This window comes from Hibiscus syriacus, unplaced genomic scaffold (genome assembly GCF_006381635.1).
Source record: "Hibiscus syriacus cultivar Baekdansim isolate YM2019G1 unplaced genomic scaffold, ASM638163v2 tig00110187_pilon, whole genome shotgun sequence".
Classification (NCBI taxonomy): Eukaryota; Viridiplantae; Streptophyta; class Magnoliopsida; order Malvales; family Malvaceae; genus Hibiscus; species Hibiscus syriacus.
In genome coordinates, this window is record NW_024062618.1 from 1,576,181 (window position 1) to 1,595,222 (window position 19,042).

At 37.6% G+C, this 19,042-nt stretch overlaps 1 protein-coding gene across 3 annotated transcripts; it reads right to left on the minus strand.

The window, feature by feature from the left end:
- Window positions 1–318: 318 nt before the first annotated feature.
- Window positions 319–13,738, minus strand: LOC120217620 (G-type lectin S-receptor-like serine/threonine-protein kinase RKS1). Of its 3 annotated transcripts, none has more exons than XM_039214699.1 (7): window positions 12,449–13,738; window positions 12,245–12,370; window positions 11,933–12,141; window positions 11,641–11,851; window positions 954–1,191; window positions 709–859; window positions 319–625 (listed from the first exon to the last, which is right to left on the minus strand). In XM_039214699.1, exons 1-7 carry the CDS (start codon window positions 13,731–13,733, stop codon window positions 338–340), a joined length of 2,508 nt encoding a protein of 835 aa, XP_039070630.1. In that variant the 5' UTR covers window positions 13,734–13,738; the 3' UTR covers window positions 319–337. The 3 variants fall into 3 exon arrangements, with proteins under 3 accessions (XP_039070630.1, XP_039070631.1, XP_039070633.1); XM_039214700.1 differs by lacking the exons at window positions 709–859; window positions 954–1,191 and adding exons at window positions 11,084–11,234; window positions 11,314–11,551; XM_039214702.1 differs by lacking the exons at window positions 319–625; window positions 709–859; window positions 954–1,191 and adding exons at window positions 10,652–11,001; window positions 11,084–11,234; window positions 11,314–11,551.
- Between the last annotated feature and the right edge of the window lie 5,304 nt (window positions 13,739–19,042).

The following is a 19,042-nucleotide window of genomic DNA, read 5'->3' on the forward strand; positions in this document are numbered from 1 at the left end:
TCTAATGATATATTTAAATTTTATTCAAACTCGCACAAACCAAGCGACCTCAGTGGATGAGAGATTGTTATTATCCCTTAAGGTCTCAGATTTGAACATCATGTATGCAGGGTGTGTAAGAAAATACTCTTTTACATTCACCACACACAAATAAAAAAATCACTGAAACTCAATCATGTTAAACTCAGTCATATTTATAAATAATTAACTGAAACTTAGTTAATCAGTCCATATATATATATATATATATATATATATATATATATATATATATATATAACTTAAACGTATTTAGACCGGTACAAATATTTTACACATTATGTCTAGCGATCTTGAATCACAGTGATCGACACATCATTTTCAGAATTGACTCCTTCACACCGGATAACCCATCGCCATTATGACTTTTCTTCTCTATAAATGCAGGTTGCTCCGGAGATGGGAGAGTTGCTTCGTTACTCAACATAGAAACAACTACAGCCATTGTTGGTCTATGTGTTGCATGTTCTTGGACGCACAACAGCCCAATTTGTATGCAATTCAAGATTTCATCAGTGGAATATGAATCACCTAATGCCGGGTCAACAACTTCCATGGCTTTGTCTTCTTTCCACAGCTCCCAAACCTGAAACAATGTTGTTTGAATGGAAGATATTGATTTAATTGATAACACTTGATCGAATTGTTGTGCAAACTTGGTTTACTTACATGTCCGACCAGATTCAAAGACGGACTATCAGGGAAATAACTGCTAATTCTTTTTCCAGTGATGATCTCTAACAGCAGGACGCCAAAGCTGTAAACATCGGATTTAATCGAGAAGTGTCCTTGCATTGCATACTCTGGCGACATGTAACCGCTAGAAACATACAACAGAAAGAAATTTGGTTAGAACTTGTTCGAAACATTTAGCCCAAGTTGTCTGCATATTTTGTACTATATGAAATGCTTACTATGTTCCAACTACACGTTTAGTATCGCCTTCTGTTTGATCTTCTCCAAATATTCTGGCCATGCTAAAATCTGAAATTTTGGGATTCATCGTTGCATCCAATAAGACATTGCTCGCTTTCAGATCTCTATGAATGATTCTTAACCTAGAATCTTGGTGAAGATATAACATTCCTCGAGCAATACCGCATATAATTTCGAAACGCTTTTTCCAATCCAACATTGATATTTTTGATTCATCTGTATCCAAAATCAGTTATAGAAATCTGATATTGTTAGAATTCAAACCTGATTCTAATATGTGGATGCCGGCATATCTAGAAACTTAGTGAAGGATAATGGATATAAAAAACATGTGGCAATTGAAGATTAAATGATGTGGCAACACAAGTAGAAACTTAAATGGCAATGTATTAAACCACAAAATAAATGGCGGTAGCAACAAAGGATTAAGAGAGGTAAATTTTCAAGTTGAAAAGTCAAAGTTGATGATTAATTATGAAGCAAAAATGAGGTGGCAAAGCTTGGCAAAAGTTGAGTCTGACAGCAACAAAGTTACACCACGGCCAGGAACATTGACGTCGGTTACTTATGCCTATTTATAGATTTATATGGTTAATGTATGGAATATGTATGTGTTAAAAAAAACGAGAGATAGAGGGAAAGAATAGAAGCTTAGCAAAGCTTTGATAGAAGGGTTGTGTTTGTAAACTAGATGTAGCTAGTGTTTGTATTGTATTTATATTTTGGTTCGTATTAATAATAGTGAGTTTTAAAAATTACCGAGTGTCCACTTACTCTTCTAATAAATATTTGGCATAAGTATTCAACCATTCAAAAGAATACATACCGAAAATGATAGAGTCTAGACTTTTATTTGGTAAGAACTCACAGATTAACATCTTCTCTTCACCCTGAATGCAACATCCCAGCATTCTTACAAGATTCCTGTGCTGAAGTTTTGCAATTAGCAGTATTTCATTCTTAAAATCTTGCAGTCCCTGACCTGAGGAATTTAATAGTCTTTTCACTGCTATTTCTTTTCCATTATAGAGCACACCCTGCAAATACAAAGAAAATTTCCTGTACCGAATGCACTACTAGGAGTTCTATGCATATAAATAGTTGTTAAGAGAAAAGCAACCTTGTAAACAGGGCCAAAACCACCTTGTCCAAGTTTGTTATCTGAAGAGAAATTATTAGTAGCAGCAGCGATGGTGCTCAAATCGAAGTATGGTACTTCTCCATTTTTTGTGCTATCGTCCATCTCCTTTTCACCTGAAGAGTCTTCGAATGTGGTAAAGCTAAAGATATTTTGGCCTTCTCTCGTTCTTTCTGCTGTCATTACTCATACACAATATCATTGTTAAGCCAACTAAGCTGCAAATATCTTACTTTTCCAATGATTAAAACGTGAATAAGTTCATTATTGTGTGTTGCTGTACGTACCTTTTCTTTGCCTTTGTACCGAGCAACGCAAGAAGGCGAAAAGAATGAGGAACACGAAAGCAGAGGAAACAATGGCAACTGCAAGCACTCTCTTCTTTTGAAGTAGACCTTTCTTTTTATAGGTACATAGTTAGTTTAAAGAGTTTCTAAGGAGGAAAAAGACCAAGTCAAGTCCATCTTTGTTTTTCATGAAAGTATATTTACAGCGGCAACTTGCATATATGATAAGTACCTAACTCGTTTTTATCGACTCGTATATATAGATCTTGTCCTGTCTCGGTATATGCCCTTGCATCGACCAAATCTCCGTGCCATGTCAGGCAGCCAGTCCCTCCGTTAGTCTCTGAGTTTGCACTAGCATAGGCCATGCAGGAGCAATTTCTCAAGCACTTTTCCTCGCATTGCTTCAATCCCATACTCATGTCCGCAAGTGCCTGTGCCGCCGAAGTGTCTGGCACCTTCACATGTGGAAACTTGACGAACCCTTCTCCATTTCCACACATGGAGATACCACGCTTCCTCACGCATCCACCTGTCCCATCTCTTATAAACCATGCTTGGCGTGATTTCGGTTCGAATCCAGGGAAACATGTGCACTCGAAATCACCTAGATAAGGGTTACAGTAACCATTTGGCCCACAATGCCCGTAAAAATCACACTGTTCCTTTGGAGTCGAAAAAAAAGTAATCCAACGTTGCGCTTCATCGTTCCATGTTATTCGTTGTACAACTCAAGTTTCATTCACTTCCGTTCTTTCTATAACGGATACATTTTTCGTGTCAGACGAGAACGATACTTCATCATCAGCGTTGACAAAAGAATCATGAAATATGAAGTTCTGTGTCATTTCAGGTATACCACTCCATCTTTTCCCTGTCCATGTGCCGCTTCGCCACAAAGGAACCGAACCCTTGTACAAAACCATTTGAGGAGACACGCCCTGGCTCATCTTGAAGGAATAGTTTCCAACCCCTGGATCTTCTGGAGACCTCCAAGACGTGTATGCTTGGTTCAGACCGGTTCTTAAGCTGAACCCAACTTTCATAAATGAAAGCCAAGTATTTGTAGGATAACCAAAACTCTCCCACAGTACCTCCTTTCTTGTATCAGTCTGAAGCAAAACATGATTTCCCGAATCTAAAATTTGAGCAATGGTGTTCCTAGTACCTGCGATGGAGATGTTAGTAGACCAAACAGGGAGTGTTTGGTTTCTCTGGAACAAGGCAAGATTTCCTCGACTATCGATTCTGAGGATGCCTGAATCATCTTTAATGGGATTGTTTCTGTTGGCCACCCAAACAACTGTCTTCCCCGGAATCTGATGATACCAGATGCCAACATATCGATTCCTGGAACCTCCGGAACTGAAAAATCCTAGTGCAAAAATCTTGCCACCAGACACTGTGACTTGATCGTTGTTATCTTTGATGAAGTGATGTTGCGTTATTGTGTCAGCTGAGAAGGAGAATTGAGAAAGAAAGAAAATGGGCAGTATTCTGATAAGCCATTTTACAGAATTCATGACTGATTCAGTATATGATTCGGGTTTGGGCTTATTCTTCTTTATATTTAATTCCGGGGGGAGCAGTTGGATTCTCAGTGTCCCATGAATAAGTGGATCCCCCAGCAAGTCCGTTGCTGCTGGGGACGTGGACTTGGTGTTAGTCTCTCGAGCATTTATTTCTTTTCGTCCACCCTACGTATAAGAGTTGAGAAATTAAATTCTTTCGCTTTCTAATTTTGCAAACAAATTTCCAAGTCAAGTCAATATGAGAAATCTAAGACTCGGTCTTACTAGGGTTGTCTCTCTCTCATCAATTATTAATGTTTTCTACTTTGTAGCCACGACTTTTACATATCATTCACTTCACTCAACCACACGAATCGACTCTTTCATCTCTGGGCCTACCTGTATTTAAAGGGAAGAAAAATCATAAATGAAATAAGTGATCGAGTAGTGAAAAAACCGACTCTGTAAATGGCGTGACGATCACTACTCGATAATAAAAAAGGAAGGGTGTTTATTTAGAGAGACGATATTACTTAAGTTGCCTTCTAAAACGACACTTCAAAAGAAAAATTAGATAAACACTTAAGAAAGAAAATTACGAAAATTAATCGAATACAATGAAAACCAATTTTCTATTATATACAAGGCTTAGGCTTTGTAAACTCTAACCATCAAGAATCTCGAAGTAAAATCTATTTCAAGGATCGAGACGAATCGAGTCGAGTCAAAGTGATGTTAGAGGCTATTTCTTATCATTATCTCTTTCAATTATTTATTTTTGTGCTTTGTTTTTTTTATTTAATTTTAGTTTATTCAATTAAATTCGATAAACCCTCTTTTTTATTTTATTTTACAGATTTTTTATTAGAGATCAAATTAGATTTAATTAGAAATTCTTTAGTCATTGTGGATCGACCCTATTTCTCTATACTATTCTATTTATTTTATTTTATTTGAGAATTATGTTTAGTTATTTGACAATTACGACGCTTGTGAAAAATCGACTGATTAGTTTGGATTTCGTAATTTTTTGAATAATTTTTAAGTTAAAATGAATTTTGATAAAATTTTCAAGAAAATTAAATAAAATATATTTAATTACAAATTTAAAGTTAAAACTTTGTATAGAGGATTTTAGAGTTTATATTTGTTTTATCTTAATATATTTAATTACCTAAATTATCTGTGTTAGTACTTGAGCTTTTATTTTTTTTTCAAAACCATACCTAAAGTTTTTTTTGTTTCATTTTAATACTTTGTCGTTAAAAACTTAATGTATTTAGTACTTAAACTATCATTTTTGATCCGTTTTATACCTAGATTTTCATTTTTTTTTAAAACTTAACGGTGAGTATTAAAATGAAATAAAAACTAAATTTTAGGTACGGTTTTGAAAAAAAATAAAAGTTTAGGTACTAAAATATATCAAAACTGATAATTTAGGTACTAAATGCGTAGTATACCCATATTAATATCACACAAACTTGCTCCATTGTAATTAAATTTAAATATAAATTTTAAATTTCACACAAACTCAGTCATATTTGTGAATAATTAGCTTAAACTTATTTAGTTAGTGTTGGGAAATAAACCAAGTACAAGTAATTTCCTTATAACCAGATTAGTGAGAATGCAAAATAAAAGCGGAAAAATAAAACCCGAAATTGATAACGGAGTTCAGCCAATTGTGCTTACGTCTCCGGACTGCTGCAGATCTTTTACTAAGAGAGAAAATTTACAGGTGTTTACAAAACACTCACTACTCACAAGAAAACTCTCTAGTATTGGGAGAAAGAAATGATTTTTGGGATGGTTTTGAAGCTAAATGAGCTAGGGTATTTATAATTGAAACTTAAGGACTTAATCTTGTAAATACCCTAAAACCTAGGGATTAATTGTGATTATCCCATTATCATTTTTCAACAAACATCTACCAAACTTTGAAAAACTATTTTTCAAAGAAACATTTACCAAACTTTGAAAACCATTTTCAAAGAAACATTTACCAAACTTTGAAAATCATTTTTTCAAAGTTGGTTACCAAACTTGAAAACCATTTTAATACTTTCAACAATCTCCCACTTGAAGACTGATTTTAATCTGTCTTCACACCTCGATCTATGCAACAGCTTTTCTAGTCTTGTTACTCTAGCATGCCAACTGAAGTTGAACACAACTTCAGTTTGTCTGTAGTCACCGTCTTTGTCAACATATCTGCCGGATTTTGAGCTCCACTGATCTTTTCAAGTTTCAAAATCTCATCTTCCAGAAGAGACCGGATAAAATGATATCGCAATTGTATATGCTTTGTCCTGGAATGAAAAGACGGATTCTTTGCTAGATGTATAACACTTTGACTGTCCCAATACAAGACATTGTTTTCTTGTTTATTGCCTAACTCTTCCAAGAAACTTTGGAGCCAAACCATCTCCTTGCTAGCTTCCGTAACAGCGACATATTCTGCTTCAGTTGTGGAGATAGCAACTATCTTCTGTAGTTGAGAAACCCAACTCACTGCGGTTCCTCCTAGAGTATAGACATACCCTGTAGTGCTCCTTCTAATGTCAACATTTCCGGCTAAGTCAGCATCTACATAGCCTGTCAGTATCGTTTCTCCACCTTTGAAACAAAGTGCTTTGTTTGTGGTACCCCGCAAATATCTGAGGATCCATTTGACTGCTTCCCAGTGTACCTTGCCCGGATTATTCATGTACCTGCTAACAGCTCCCACTGCTTGAGCAATATCTGGTCTGGTACAAACCATGGCATACATCAGACTTCCAATCGCTGAGGCGTACGGCACCTTCACCATGTGTGCACGTTCTTCCTCCGTATTTGGTGACTGTTCTTTGGAGAGTCTGAAATGAACACCTAAAGGTGTACTTACTGGTTTAGCATCTTGCATGTTGAACCTGGAGAGTACTTTGTTGATGTACTCAGCCTGTGATAATATCAAAGTCCTTGACTTTGTGTCTCTCTTGATCCTCATCCCAAGAATCTGCTTTGCAGCGCCCAGATCCTTCATAGCAAACTGCTTTGACAATTTTTGCTTCAAGTTTATAATCTCTTGCATGTCTGAGCCTGCAACGAGCATGTCATCAACGTACAACAATAAAATAATGAAGCTATTGTCGAACCTCTTGATGTAGCAACAATGATCTGCTTGGCATCTGGTAAAACCACTGCTACTCATGAAACTATCGAACTTCGTGTACCACTATCTAGGATCTTGTTTTAAACCATACAAGCTCTTCTTCAACCTGCATACCAGGTTTTTCTTGTCTGCCTCTATGAAGCCTTCTGGCTGCCTCATATAGATTTCTTCCTCCAAATCACCATGAAGGAAAGCTGTCTTTACATCTAACTGCTCAAGATGTAAATTCTCTGCAGCTACAATTTTCAACACCAGTCTGATTGTAGATAACTTCACGACTGGAGAGAAAATTTCATTGTAATCAATACCTTCTTTTTGTTGAAAACCTTTGACAACCAATCTTGCTTTATAGCGTTTGCTCCCATCGTGCTCTTCTTTGATCCTGTAAATCCACTTGTTATGGAGTGCTTTCTTGCCTGGTGGTAATTCAGCTAATTCCCATGTCTGATTTGACATAAGCGAGTCCATCTCATCTTTCATGGAAGACTCCCACTTGACTGAATCCTCCAGTTGCATTGCTTCATCATAGCACTCTGGTTCACCATTGTCAGTCAGCAACAAGTAGTGCAAAGAAGGAGAATACTGTTGGGTTGGTTTAGGAATTCTGGAGGAGCGTCTTAGTTCCGGTGTGCCTGGTTCTTCTTGAACTGCTTCAGGACTGATCTGAACATCATTTCCAGAAATCTCCTCAAACTCAGCAAATTCCTTTGTTTCAGCTTTGGTATTGGAGCTTCTTGATTCTACAGTTGACCTGTCTTTGTACATCACATTCTCATTGAAAATGACATCTCTGCTTCTAATGATCTTCCGATTTTTGTAGTCCCAAAACCGGTAACTGAACTCATCACCGCCGTAAACAACAAATGAACATTTGTTGGACTTAGCATCAAGTTTACTTCTTTCAGCAGAGTCTATGTGTACATAAGAAATACAACCAAACACTCTTAAGTGTGAAAGGTTTATTTCTTTCTTGCTCCAAACTTCCTCTGGTATTCTGCCATCCAAAGGAACTGAGGGCCCACGGTTGATCAAGTAAGCTGCAATGTTGATAGCTTTAGCCCATAGAAATTTGGGCAATCCGGCATGTATCCTCATGCTTCTGGCACGTTCATTCAGAGTTATGTTCATGCGTTCTGCTACGCCATTCTGCTGCGGTGTCATGGGAACTGTTGTCTCCATCTTGATCCCATTGTTTGCGCAAAAATCTCTGAATCTCCTATTTCTGTACTCTCCTCCATTATCAGACCTCAACCGCTTGACTTTCATACCAGTCTCGTTTTCCACCATGGCCTTCCATTTTCTGAAGGTATCAAAGACTTCTGATTTTTTCTTCAGAAAATAAACCCACAACTTCCTTGTAGAATCATCGATGAAGGTGACATAATATAATGAGCCTGCAAGAGATGGAACTGGAGGTGGTCCCCATATATCAGTATGAACTAACTCTAACTTTTCAGCCTTAGGTGTCTTACCAATCTTTGCTAAGCTGACTTTCTTTTGTTTTCCAAAGATGAAATCCTCGCATAGTCCGACATCTACATTCTTTAGATCCGACAGCTTCCCCTTTGACAAAAGTGTCTTCATCCCTTTCTCGCTCATATGGCCAAGCCTTTGGTGCCATAGGTTTGATTTTCCATCAGCATCTGCTACTGCAATGATATTCTCTAAAATTGAGGTTACATAGAGAGTACCAGTCTTCTTACCACGAGCAATGACGAGTGCTCCTTTGGTAATCTTCCATTCACAGCCTGAAAAGGTTATATTGTATCCTTCTCCATCAAGCTGTCCTACAGAAATCAAATTTCTTTTGAGACCAGGAATATGTCTTACTCCTGTCAGCTTCCAGGTGGTCTGGTTTGGCAGCTTTAGTCGGATGTCTCCTTTTCCGACGATCTTCAAGGTTTCATCATCAGCAAGATGAACCTTCCCAAAATCACCACTGACATAGTTCTCCATGATTTCTTGGCATGGCGTGGAGTTGAAAGATGCCCCTGAATCCAAAATCCATGATTCAATCGGACTGTTGACGCTTAAAATCATAGCATCACTTGTCTCCTCCGTCATGTTGGCAGATTCCTGTGCGCCGATATTTTTCTTCGGTGCTCGGCAATCTCTTTTGAAGTGGCCCTTCTTGCCGCAATTATAACAGGTAAAATCTTTATTTCCTGTTCTTGATTTTCCCCTTCTGGATTTCAATCTGCCACGATTTGAATTTCTTTATGAAGTTCTCCCTCTGGACTCCGTGTGCAAGGCTGAGGAGGTTGATGCTTCACCCGATTCTCTCCGTCGAATTTCTTCGCTCAGTACCAGATCCCGAACATCGTCGAATTTTAATTTTATGTTTCCCGATGAACTGCTGACTGCTGTAACAGTAGCATTCCAACTGTCTGGTAAAGATGATAAGAGAATTAAAGCTCGAACTTCATCATCAAATTCAATTTCCACTGAACTCAACTGGGTTGTGATTGTGTTGAGATCATTTAGGTGTTGTGCCACCGATGCCCCTTCCGTCATCCGCAAATTAAATAATCGCCTCATCAAATGAACTTTGTTTGAGGCCGATGGCTTCTCATACATACTGGAGAGAGCCGTCATAAGACCCGCCGTGGTCTTTTCCTTTGCTATGTTGAAAGCAACATTGCGGGATAACGTCAGTCGGATAACTCCGAGGGCTTGTCTGTCGAGAAGAGCCCAGTCTTCATTCTTCATGCCCTCTGGTTGTTTTCCTAAGAGAGGTTGATATATATTTTTCTGGTACAGAAAATCTTCAATCTGCATCTTCCAAAAGCCAAAGTCCGCACTATCGAACTTTTCAATTTTCACCTTCCCTTCGTCTGCAGCCATCGCTCCCACTCGAATCTGGTTTCGTTTGGATCGTTTCTGACAATTCTTGCGAACCACCGTGTATTAGAACACCTCCGTCGACAAATTTGTATCGCCGACAAAATTTTACTATTCACGAAATTCACTATTCACGTGAATAGTAACCTCGCAAAAATTGACAAAATTCACAACCAAAAAGCTCTGATTACCAGTTGTTGGGAAATAAACCAAGTACAAGTAATTTCCCTATAACCAGATTAGTGAGAATGCAAAATAAAAGCGGAAAAATAATACCCGAAATTGATAACGGAGTTCAGCCAATTGTGCTTACGTCTCCGGACTGCTGCAGATCTTTTACTAAGAGAGAAAATTTACAGGTGTTTACAAAACACTCACTACTCACAAGAAAACTCTCTAGTATTGGGAGAAAGAAATGATTTTTGAGATGATTTTGAAGCTAAATGAGCTAGGGTATTTATAGTTGAAACTTAAGGACTTAATCTTGTAAATATCCTAAAACCTAGGGATTAATTGTGATTATCCCATTATCATTTTTCAACAAACATCTACCAAACTTTGAAAAATTATTTTTCAAAGAAACATTTACCAAACTTTGAAAATCATTTTTTCAAAGTTGGTTACCAAACTTGAAAACCATTTTAATACTTTCAACAGTTAGTACACATCCACAAATAACTAACTCAACGTATTTAGACCGATACAATTATTTTACACGTAATGAAAGTAGGTCCAATAAGTTGCTATGATATCTTTTCTAATCTAAAACAGAAATAACGATGGCTGAAGTTTCGATATGAAGGACATATTATATGTCTAGCGAGCTTGAATCATAGTGATCGATACAACATTTACAGAGTTAGCTACTTCAAGACTTTTCTTCTCTAGAAATCCAGGTTGTTCCGGTGACGGGAGAGTTTCTTCGTTACTCAACATAGAGACAACCGTAGACATCGTTGGTCGATGAGTTGCATGTTCTTGGACGCACAGCAGCCCAATTTGAATGCAATTCAAGATTTCATCTGTAGAATATGAATCACCTAATGTCGAGTCAACAACTTCCGTGGCTCTGTCTTCCTTCCACAACTCCCAAACCTGAAACAATGTTGTTTGAATGGAAGATATTGATTTAATTGATAAAACTTGATCGAATTGTTCTAAAAACTTGGTTACTTACATGTCCGACCAGACTCAAAGACGGACTATCAGGAAAATAACTGCTAATCTTTTTTCCAGTTATGATCTCCAACAGCAGGACGCCAAAGCTATAAACATCGGATTTCATTGAGAAGTGTCCTTCCATTGCATACTCTGGCGACATGTAACCGCTAGAAACAATACATACAACAGAAAGGAATTGGTTAGAACTTGTTCCAAACCTTTTGCCCAAGTATATGAAATGCTTACTATGTTCCAACTACACGTTTAGTATCGCCTTCTGTTTGATTTCCACCAAATATTCTGGCCATGCCAAAATCTGAAATTTTGGGATTCATCGATGCATCCAATAACACATTGCCCGCTTTCAAATCTCTATGAATGACTCTTAACCTGGAATCTTGGTGAAGATACAACATTCCTCGAGCAATACCACATATGATTTCAAAACGCTTTTTCCAATCCAACAGTGAACTTTTTGATTCATCTGTATCAGTTTTCAAAAGGATTAATCATCCCATAACTTATAAAGGTGGTATTTGGCATGAGTATTCAAAAATTCAAAAGAATACATACCGAAAATGATAGAGTCTAAGCTTTTGTTTGGTAATAACTCATAGATTAACATCTTCTCTTCACCCTCGATGCAACATCCCAGCATTCTTACGAGATTCCTGTGTTGAAGTTTTGCAATTAGCAGTATTTCATTCTTAAACTCCTGTACTCCTTGCCCTGAGTGCTTTGATAGTCTTTTCACTGCTATTTCTTTTCCATTTAAGAGCACACCCTGCAGATACAAAGGAATTTCCTTCAATGAATGGACCAGCAGGAGTTCTATGTACATAAGTACTTGTTAAGAGAAAACTACCTTGTAAACGGGGCCAAAGCCACCTTGTCCAAGTTTGTTATCAGAAGAGAAATTATTTGTGGCAACGGCTATGGTTCTCAAACTAAAGAATGGTAAATCTCCATTTCTTCCGCTCTCATCAGTCTCCTTTTCTCCTAAGGAATCCTCGAAATACAAGGATGTCCTAGTGGTAAAGCTGAAAATATTTTTGTTTGTTCTTGTTCTTGCTTCTTTCAGTCGAACACAATATCATGATTAAGCCAACTGTTAATCTCTACATGATGTGTAATCAATTTAATTGCAAATTAAACAGTGGTGAAAAGTTGTATGTACCTCTTCTTTTCCTTCGTACCAAGCAACGCAAGAAGGCAACAAGAATGAGAAACACTATAGCAGAAGAAATTATGATAGCCGCAAGCACTCCCTTCTTTTGAATAAGACCTTTCTTTGTATACCGAGCTGTTAAGATGGACATATGATTAGTATATATATATATATATATTAATGATTCGTTGTTAGTGCATATATGACACGTACCTAAATCGTTTTTATCGACTCGTATGAATAGATCTTGTCCCGTCTCGGTGTATGCCCTCGCATCCATCAAATCTCCGTGCCATGTCAAGCAGCCAACCCCTCCGTTGGTCTCAGAGTTTGCACTAGCATAAGCCATGCATGAACAATTTCTCAAGCACTTTTCCTCGCATTGCTTCAACCCTATACTCATGTCTACAAGTGCATGTGCCGAAGTATCTGGCACCTTCACATGTGGAAACTTAACGAACCCTTCTCCATTTCCACACATGGAGACATCACGCTTCCGCACGCATCCTCCTGTCCTATCTCTTACAATCCATGCTTCATGTGATTTGGGTTCGAATCCTGGGAAACATGTGCACTCGAAATCACCTAGATAAGGATTACAGTAACCATTTGGCCCACAATGTCCGTAAAAATCGCATTGTTCCTTGGGAATCGGTAAAAAAATCCAACGTCGGGCTTTGTTGTTCCAGATTATTCTTTGAACAACTCCGGTTTCATTCGTTACCCATCTTGTTATGATGGAGGCGTTTTTGGCATCGGACGAGAACGATACTTCATCATCAGTGTTGACAAAGGAATCATTAAATATGAAGTTGTTTGTCATTTGAGGTATGCCGCTCCATCTTTGCCCCGTCCATGTCCCGCTTCGCCACAAAGGAACCGAACCCTTGTAGAAAACCATTTGAGGAGACACGCCCGGGTTCATCCTGAAGGAATAGTTTCCAACCCCTGGATCATCCGGAGACTTCCAAGACGTGTATGCTTGGTTCAGACCGGTTCTCAAATTGAACCCAATTTTCATAAATGAAAGCCAAGTATTTGTAGGATAACCAAAACTCTGCCACAGTACAGCCTTTCTGGTATCATTGTGAATCAAAACAAGATTTCCTGAATCTAAAATTTGAGCATAAGAGTTCCTAGCGCCTGCGATGGAGATGTTAGTAGACCAAACAGGAAGTGTTTGGTTTCCCTGGAACAAGACAAGATTTCCTCGACCATCGATTCTGAGAATCCCCGAGGTATCCTTAACGGGATTGTCTCTGTTGGCTACCCAAACAACTGTCTTGCCCGGAATCTGGTAATACCAGATGCCAACATATCGATTCCTGGAACTGCCAGGGCTGAAAAATCCTAGTGCAAAAATCTTGCCACCAGACACTATGACTTCATTGTTGTTATCTTTGATGAAGTGATGTTGCGTTATTGTGTCAGCTGAAAAAGAGAAGTGAGAAAGAAGAAAAATAAGGAGTATTCTTAGAAGCCATTTAACAGTATTCATGACTGGTTCAGTATCTGAATAGAGGTGTTTCAGAAGAATGATAGTATATATTATTTCCAGGAGGGAGTGTTGCGTTTGTTTCTCTTCGTCCAGCGGAAAATAGTTCGTTGACAGTCCGTGATTCCTTTACATGGATCTGTCAAAATCATTCTTTCCTTAGCCACGCATTTCTTCTTTTCTGTGAACCCGCATTAACTCCTCCACCTTTCTAATTTTGCAAACCAGGTTAGATTTCCTAAGACGGGGTCTTACTAATATTGTCTTCTCTTTTTCAAAAATAACTAGTGCATTGCAATAATACAACTATATAATATAGTTAATATTAGCAAATTTAATGAAATAACTAATACAAATTATTGATTTATTAACCACCTTCATATTAAAACACTTCTATCTATATTTCAAAAAGTAAAGTATTATCATTTTAAGTATTAAAATATTAAATACTCACATTCAAAAAATGTTATATACTCAAATAATTAATTGATCAAAATTATAATGAATATTAATGATACATGTAAATATAATATTTTGATTGATCAAAATTCCAAAACTCTCTCAACATCTCTAAAAAATCATTAATTATAAAAAAAATTTCTCTATAAAAATGAAGATAATCAAGTGTTTAGGGATGGATCGCTTGTGGGTGGTGGTTAGTGTTCTGAAGCAGAGAATGTTAGCGCAGTTCCTTGTTCCGAAGAGGTATGGGCTAGGGAAAGAGATTCCTCGACATTGCGCAGTGGGGCAGATGCGCATGGTCTCGTTTGTCAAGGGAATGGCACGCATATTGATTTGGTGGACGTTAATAGGGAGCACGTTATGTCTATGGTGGAATTATGTGATACTATCGAAACTAATGGGAAGGTGTATGAAGTGTCGTCCAATTTATTTGTTAATTTGATCGATAAAGGTGATATCAGGTCTCCAGGCTAGGAGCATATAGGCGCTGGTCCCAGAGTGGAAGAGTTATGGGCAAATGATTTTAGTTTTAATTCTAATTTTCCATCTTTGTCTAGTGGGACAGCTGGGCATGACTCAGGTTGTTTGAGGGGCGGTTTTTTCAATAATCTGGAACTTAGGAATGGGGCGCATAGTGGGTCTGAGGTGGCAGTGTGTACTGCTAATGTTGGTATTGTGAAATTGTAGGTGGGGCCGAACACACCTCTTGATGGGAGTAATTCCAAGGCTTTTGATGATAGTATAAGGAGCGTGGATTATTTTAAACATGTCGATCTTTCCATTAGTAAATTATTATTGGAGAATCATGTGGTCAATGCTTTCGAGGGTCATTACTCACCTTGTGATAATCCGGTTTTTAAGGGCAACTCAAAAGTGGTGGAGGATCTTAAGAACATGCATGTCGGTTCAGTAGTGGCATTGGACGTTGCTCACGTTGAAAATGCTGTCGAGGGTTCTTTCACGCCTTTGGATAGCTCGTCAAATAAGGGTTTTGTTGTTGGATCGAATGTAGAGCTAGTTTCTTCTCGAAATGTAGATGAGGGGACTTTATCTAAGTCTCTTGTTGGGTGTGGTTCTGAAGAGTCGTTGATATTGCCGTGTCGGTCCTTTACTAAAAAATTAAAATTGAAGAAATTTGGATCAATGCTGGAAATTCAGGGAAAAATTCTATCTAAAGCTGAGAAAAGAAGACGAGATCGAGCGCTGAAGAAATTAAATTTGAATCAATCGGATCTTTTATCTGATTTATCGGGCACATCTATTTCAGATTATGTTTTAAGGCAAAGGTGGCTTGAAGCTTTTATTGAAGCGCAAGAAGCAATGTCTGTAGATAGGCAACTCGGACTTATGGTCGGTAGTCCTGAAATGGTGGGTCTTTAGAAGTTTTTGTCGTTAGTCTGCGTTGATGTTATTTAGAGTTTTTGTTGGGGTTATTTTAGCGAATGTTTTCGATCTCGGAGATTTTTTTAGTTTTGTTTGATTGGCAAAGGGGGTTACGATCGTTTGTTGTTTGTTCTGGAGATGTTTGGGATAGCATTTTGGAGCTCTGGTCTTTCTATTCATGGCCTGTGTAGTCCCATTGATTTTCAGGTTTGAGGTCGCTCTTTGTTTCAGTTGTCAATGTTGAATCTCTGCTTGGATGCTTCTCCGCTGGAAGTTTGTGCTAAGTTGTTTTGTTGCTCTTCACTTTGTGGTCTTTTCCATTGGTTCCCATCTCTGTTTATAGCTGTGTGTATAGCAGCAGATTTGATGTGTCTTTGTTGTAGCATGTTTCTTAGGCAGTGTTTGCTTCCTTAGGAGCTTGTCTCTGGCTTCCTGTTCTTTCCACCTCATGGTTCACTCTTTTTCCTCCAAATAGGTTTAGGGAGGTTTTTTAATGAGGTCCATGGGGTGGTGTACCTTGTATATTTATTAATACAAAGTACTCATCTTTAAAAAAAAAAGTGTTATAATATTATCGCACTTTGGATGTATATTATTCACTTGTGTACCTAATCTAATATCCATCTTATTTATTAAGGTCCATCGGTAATGTCTTAATGACTGGTATGTTTGATGAATAAATGGAAGTTACATTTTACCATGACAACTTATAGTGCATCTATTAAGTATTCTTCAATGACTTGAGCATGATTCTATAAATGCATGATGTTTATGATATGGTTTTGTAATGATTTTTCAGTATGTTTTATTATACTGTGTTTAATTTTACTGAATTTGAAGTTTAGCTTGTGATGTATTTTCGTATATAGATTTCAAGTGATAAGCATATTTTGCTAACTTCCCAATTTAGGTGGCATGATGTTTATTAGATGATGGTATGTCATAACTATCCTAGCATGACTTTATAGCATATAGAAGTTTTAAAAGCCAAGTGATCAAAGATAGGTAAGCTTGTATATGGTAGATGATCAATGCATATCATGATGAATTTCAAGTAGATGTTCACGAAGCATTGAATTACAGCCATGATGGGATAAATAAATTTCTTTGTCAAAAGCAAATCATTGCATGAGAAAAAAATATTGAAATCAAATACTAAAACATAAAGAAAATAGTCAATTTATTGGGCTTGGTCATGCCTACTAAATTTGCCATAACAGTTAACCCAGAAAGTAACATATTAATGACTCCAACTCCTACTCTCTTCAGCAAATTAATATACCAATCTTCTCAAAACACCTCTAATGAATACCAGTCATGAATCCTGTTAACTTGCATCTCAGAATACTGTTTGTTTTCTTTCTTTCTCACTGCTCCTTTTCTGCAGTCAGCATAACACAAGATCAATTCATAAAAGATAACGATGAATTCATTGTTTCCAGTGGCAAGATATTTTCACTGGGATTTTTCAGTCCTGGAAACTCCACGATTCGATATGTTGGCATCTGGTATCATCAGATTCCGGAGAAGACAGTTGTTTTGGTGGCCAACATAAACAGTCCCATTAAAGATAACTTGGGGATTCTCCAAATCGACAGTCGAGGAAATCTCGCCTTGTTCTGGAGAAACCAAACATTTCCTGTCTGGTCTACTAACATGTCCATCGCAGGCACTAGGAATTCCATTGCTAAAATTTTAGATTCGGGAAACCTTGTTTTGCTTCAGAATGAAACCAGAAAGACGGTACTGTGGCAGAGTTTTGATTATCCTACAAATACTTGGCTTTCTTTACAGAACCTCGGGTTGGATGCTAGAACTGGTCTGAACCGTGTGTATACGTCTTGGAAGTCTCCGGATGATCCAGGGTTGGAGCCTATTCCTTCTGTAACCCCTTAGACTGATGCGGGTGGCCCAATCCGATCCAAGGTATCACATTAGGGCCACCGGAGCGACCCACCGTAAAAATCTCAGAAAAATTATTTTTAAAAAATGTAATATCATAAAACAATTTTTAAACACAAAAGTAAAATTTAACAATATTCAGAAATAAAACAGATTCCAGACTCGGATATAAAAACAAAAATACAAGCTACATGCCCCCTAATTACATGTATCGTACTCCACGAGTAACGCCGGTGGAACTCTCATACTGATGCCGATAGTTGCACTGGTTCAATCATTTTTACCTGAAATAGTGAGTAACAGAGTGAGCTTTGGAAAGCTCAGTAATACAGTACTATCAAATGACGTTGAAATGCATGCAAATAACATATAAACATAGATTTTCTTATTGATTCAGACATCTACAAACTTTTATGCTGAGCTGAGATCCCACTGATATCTCAGATAGTAAAAGACAATAAGTTTTCAATTCAGAGGAAATGTTTCAGATGACTGCGTTCAGGAGATCAGAATAGGGTATTTAGTGTGTTCCCACAAAACCAATGAAAAAATATAGATCTTTTTAAAACAGTAGCAGTTTAAAACGTATTTTTTAAAAATCATAGTAAAACCCTCCAACTGAACGCCATATGCAGTTCCCCAGAACTGCATAACCTAAGGAATCACCTTGGGGCCTGAGAGCATACCCAAGAAAGATTCTCGGGGCCACGAGGCCTACCCAAGAAATATCTCGGGGCCGCAAAGCCTATCCAAGGGTTGCCTTAGGTCCATAAGGAGTTATCAGTCGGTGCTGAACCTATACAAGGAATTACCAGCAGTGACTGAACCTGCCAGAGTCTTCATAGCAAATCCCAGAGTACCACGTATAAAAATAATTTCAGTCAGTAAACAGAGATATCAGAAATCAAAGTAGAGATCAAAAGAGAAATCAGAGAAAACACATCCATGTGATCAGGGAACAAACTAGAGGTTCCAGATATTATTCGGATGAACATGATAATCTTATTGGGCAGGGGGAAACACGAATCTTCAGTATACCGATAGAATACTGGAAATTAGAATTACTATCAAAAGAGTTCATTAGCTGACGGAATCATCAGTTATTCAGAACATGATTTATCAGGATCATAATGTATTCGGATATTTTTCGGAGGCATAATGTAATCAGAAAGGTATTAAGAATCCTTTGCATTTGAGTTACATGTGTTTTTTAGAAATGATAAGAGTGATTCCATTATTCAGAAAATCAGAGGCATTTTGGGCATTAGGTTCTTGGAGAATTCTTAGTGATTTGAGCTGATAAGGGAGAACGAAGATTCATGGCATTTACGATTTGTGTCGATCTATCAGAATATAGAGTTAACTCAAGCTGAACAACTCCCAGCACTAATGCATGTCAACCGGTTATTTCGTTGCACTTCCAAGGTATTCACTTTTTAATACCAATAACTTCATAATCAACTTCACAATCATTGTTGAATGTCTTAGGGAGACAAACAGATATTTCAATGGTATTTATTTTATTTCTACATTTCAATGATATCAGGAAATGTCGACGTGTTTAA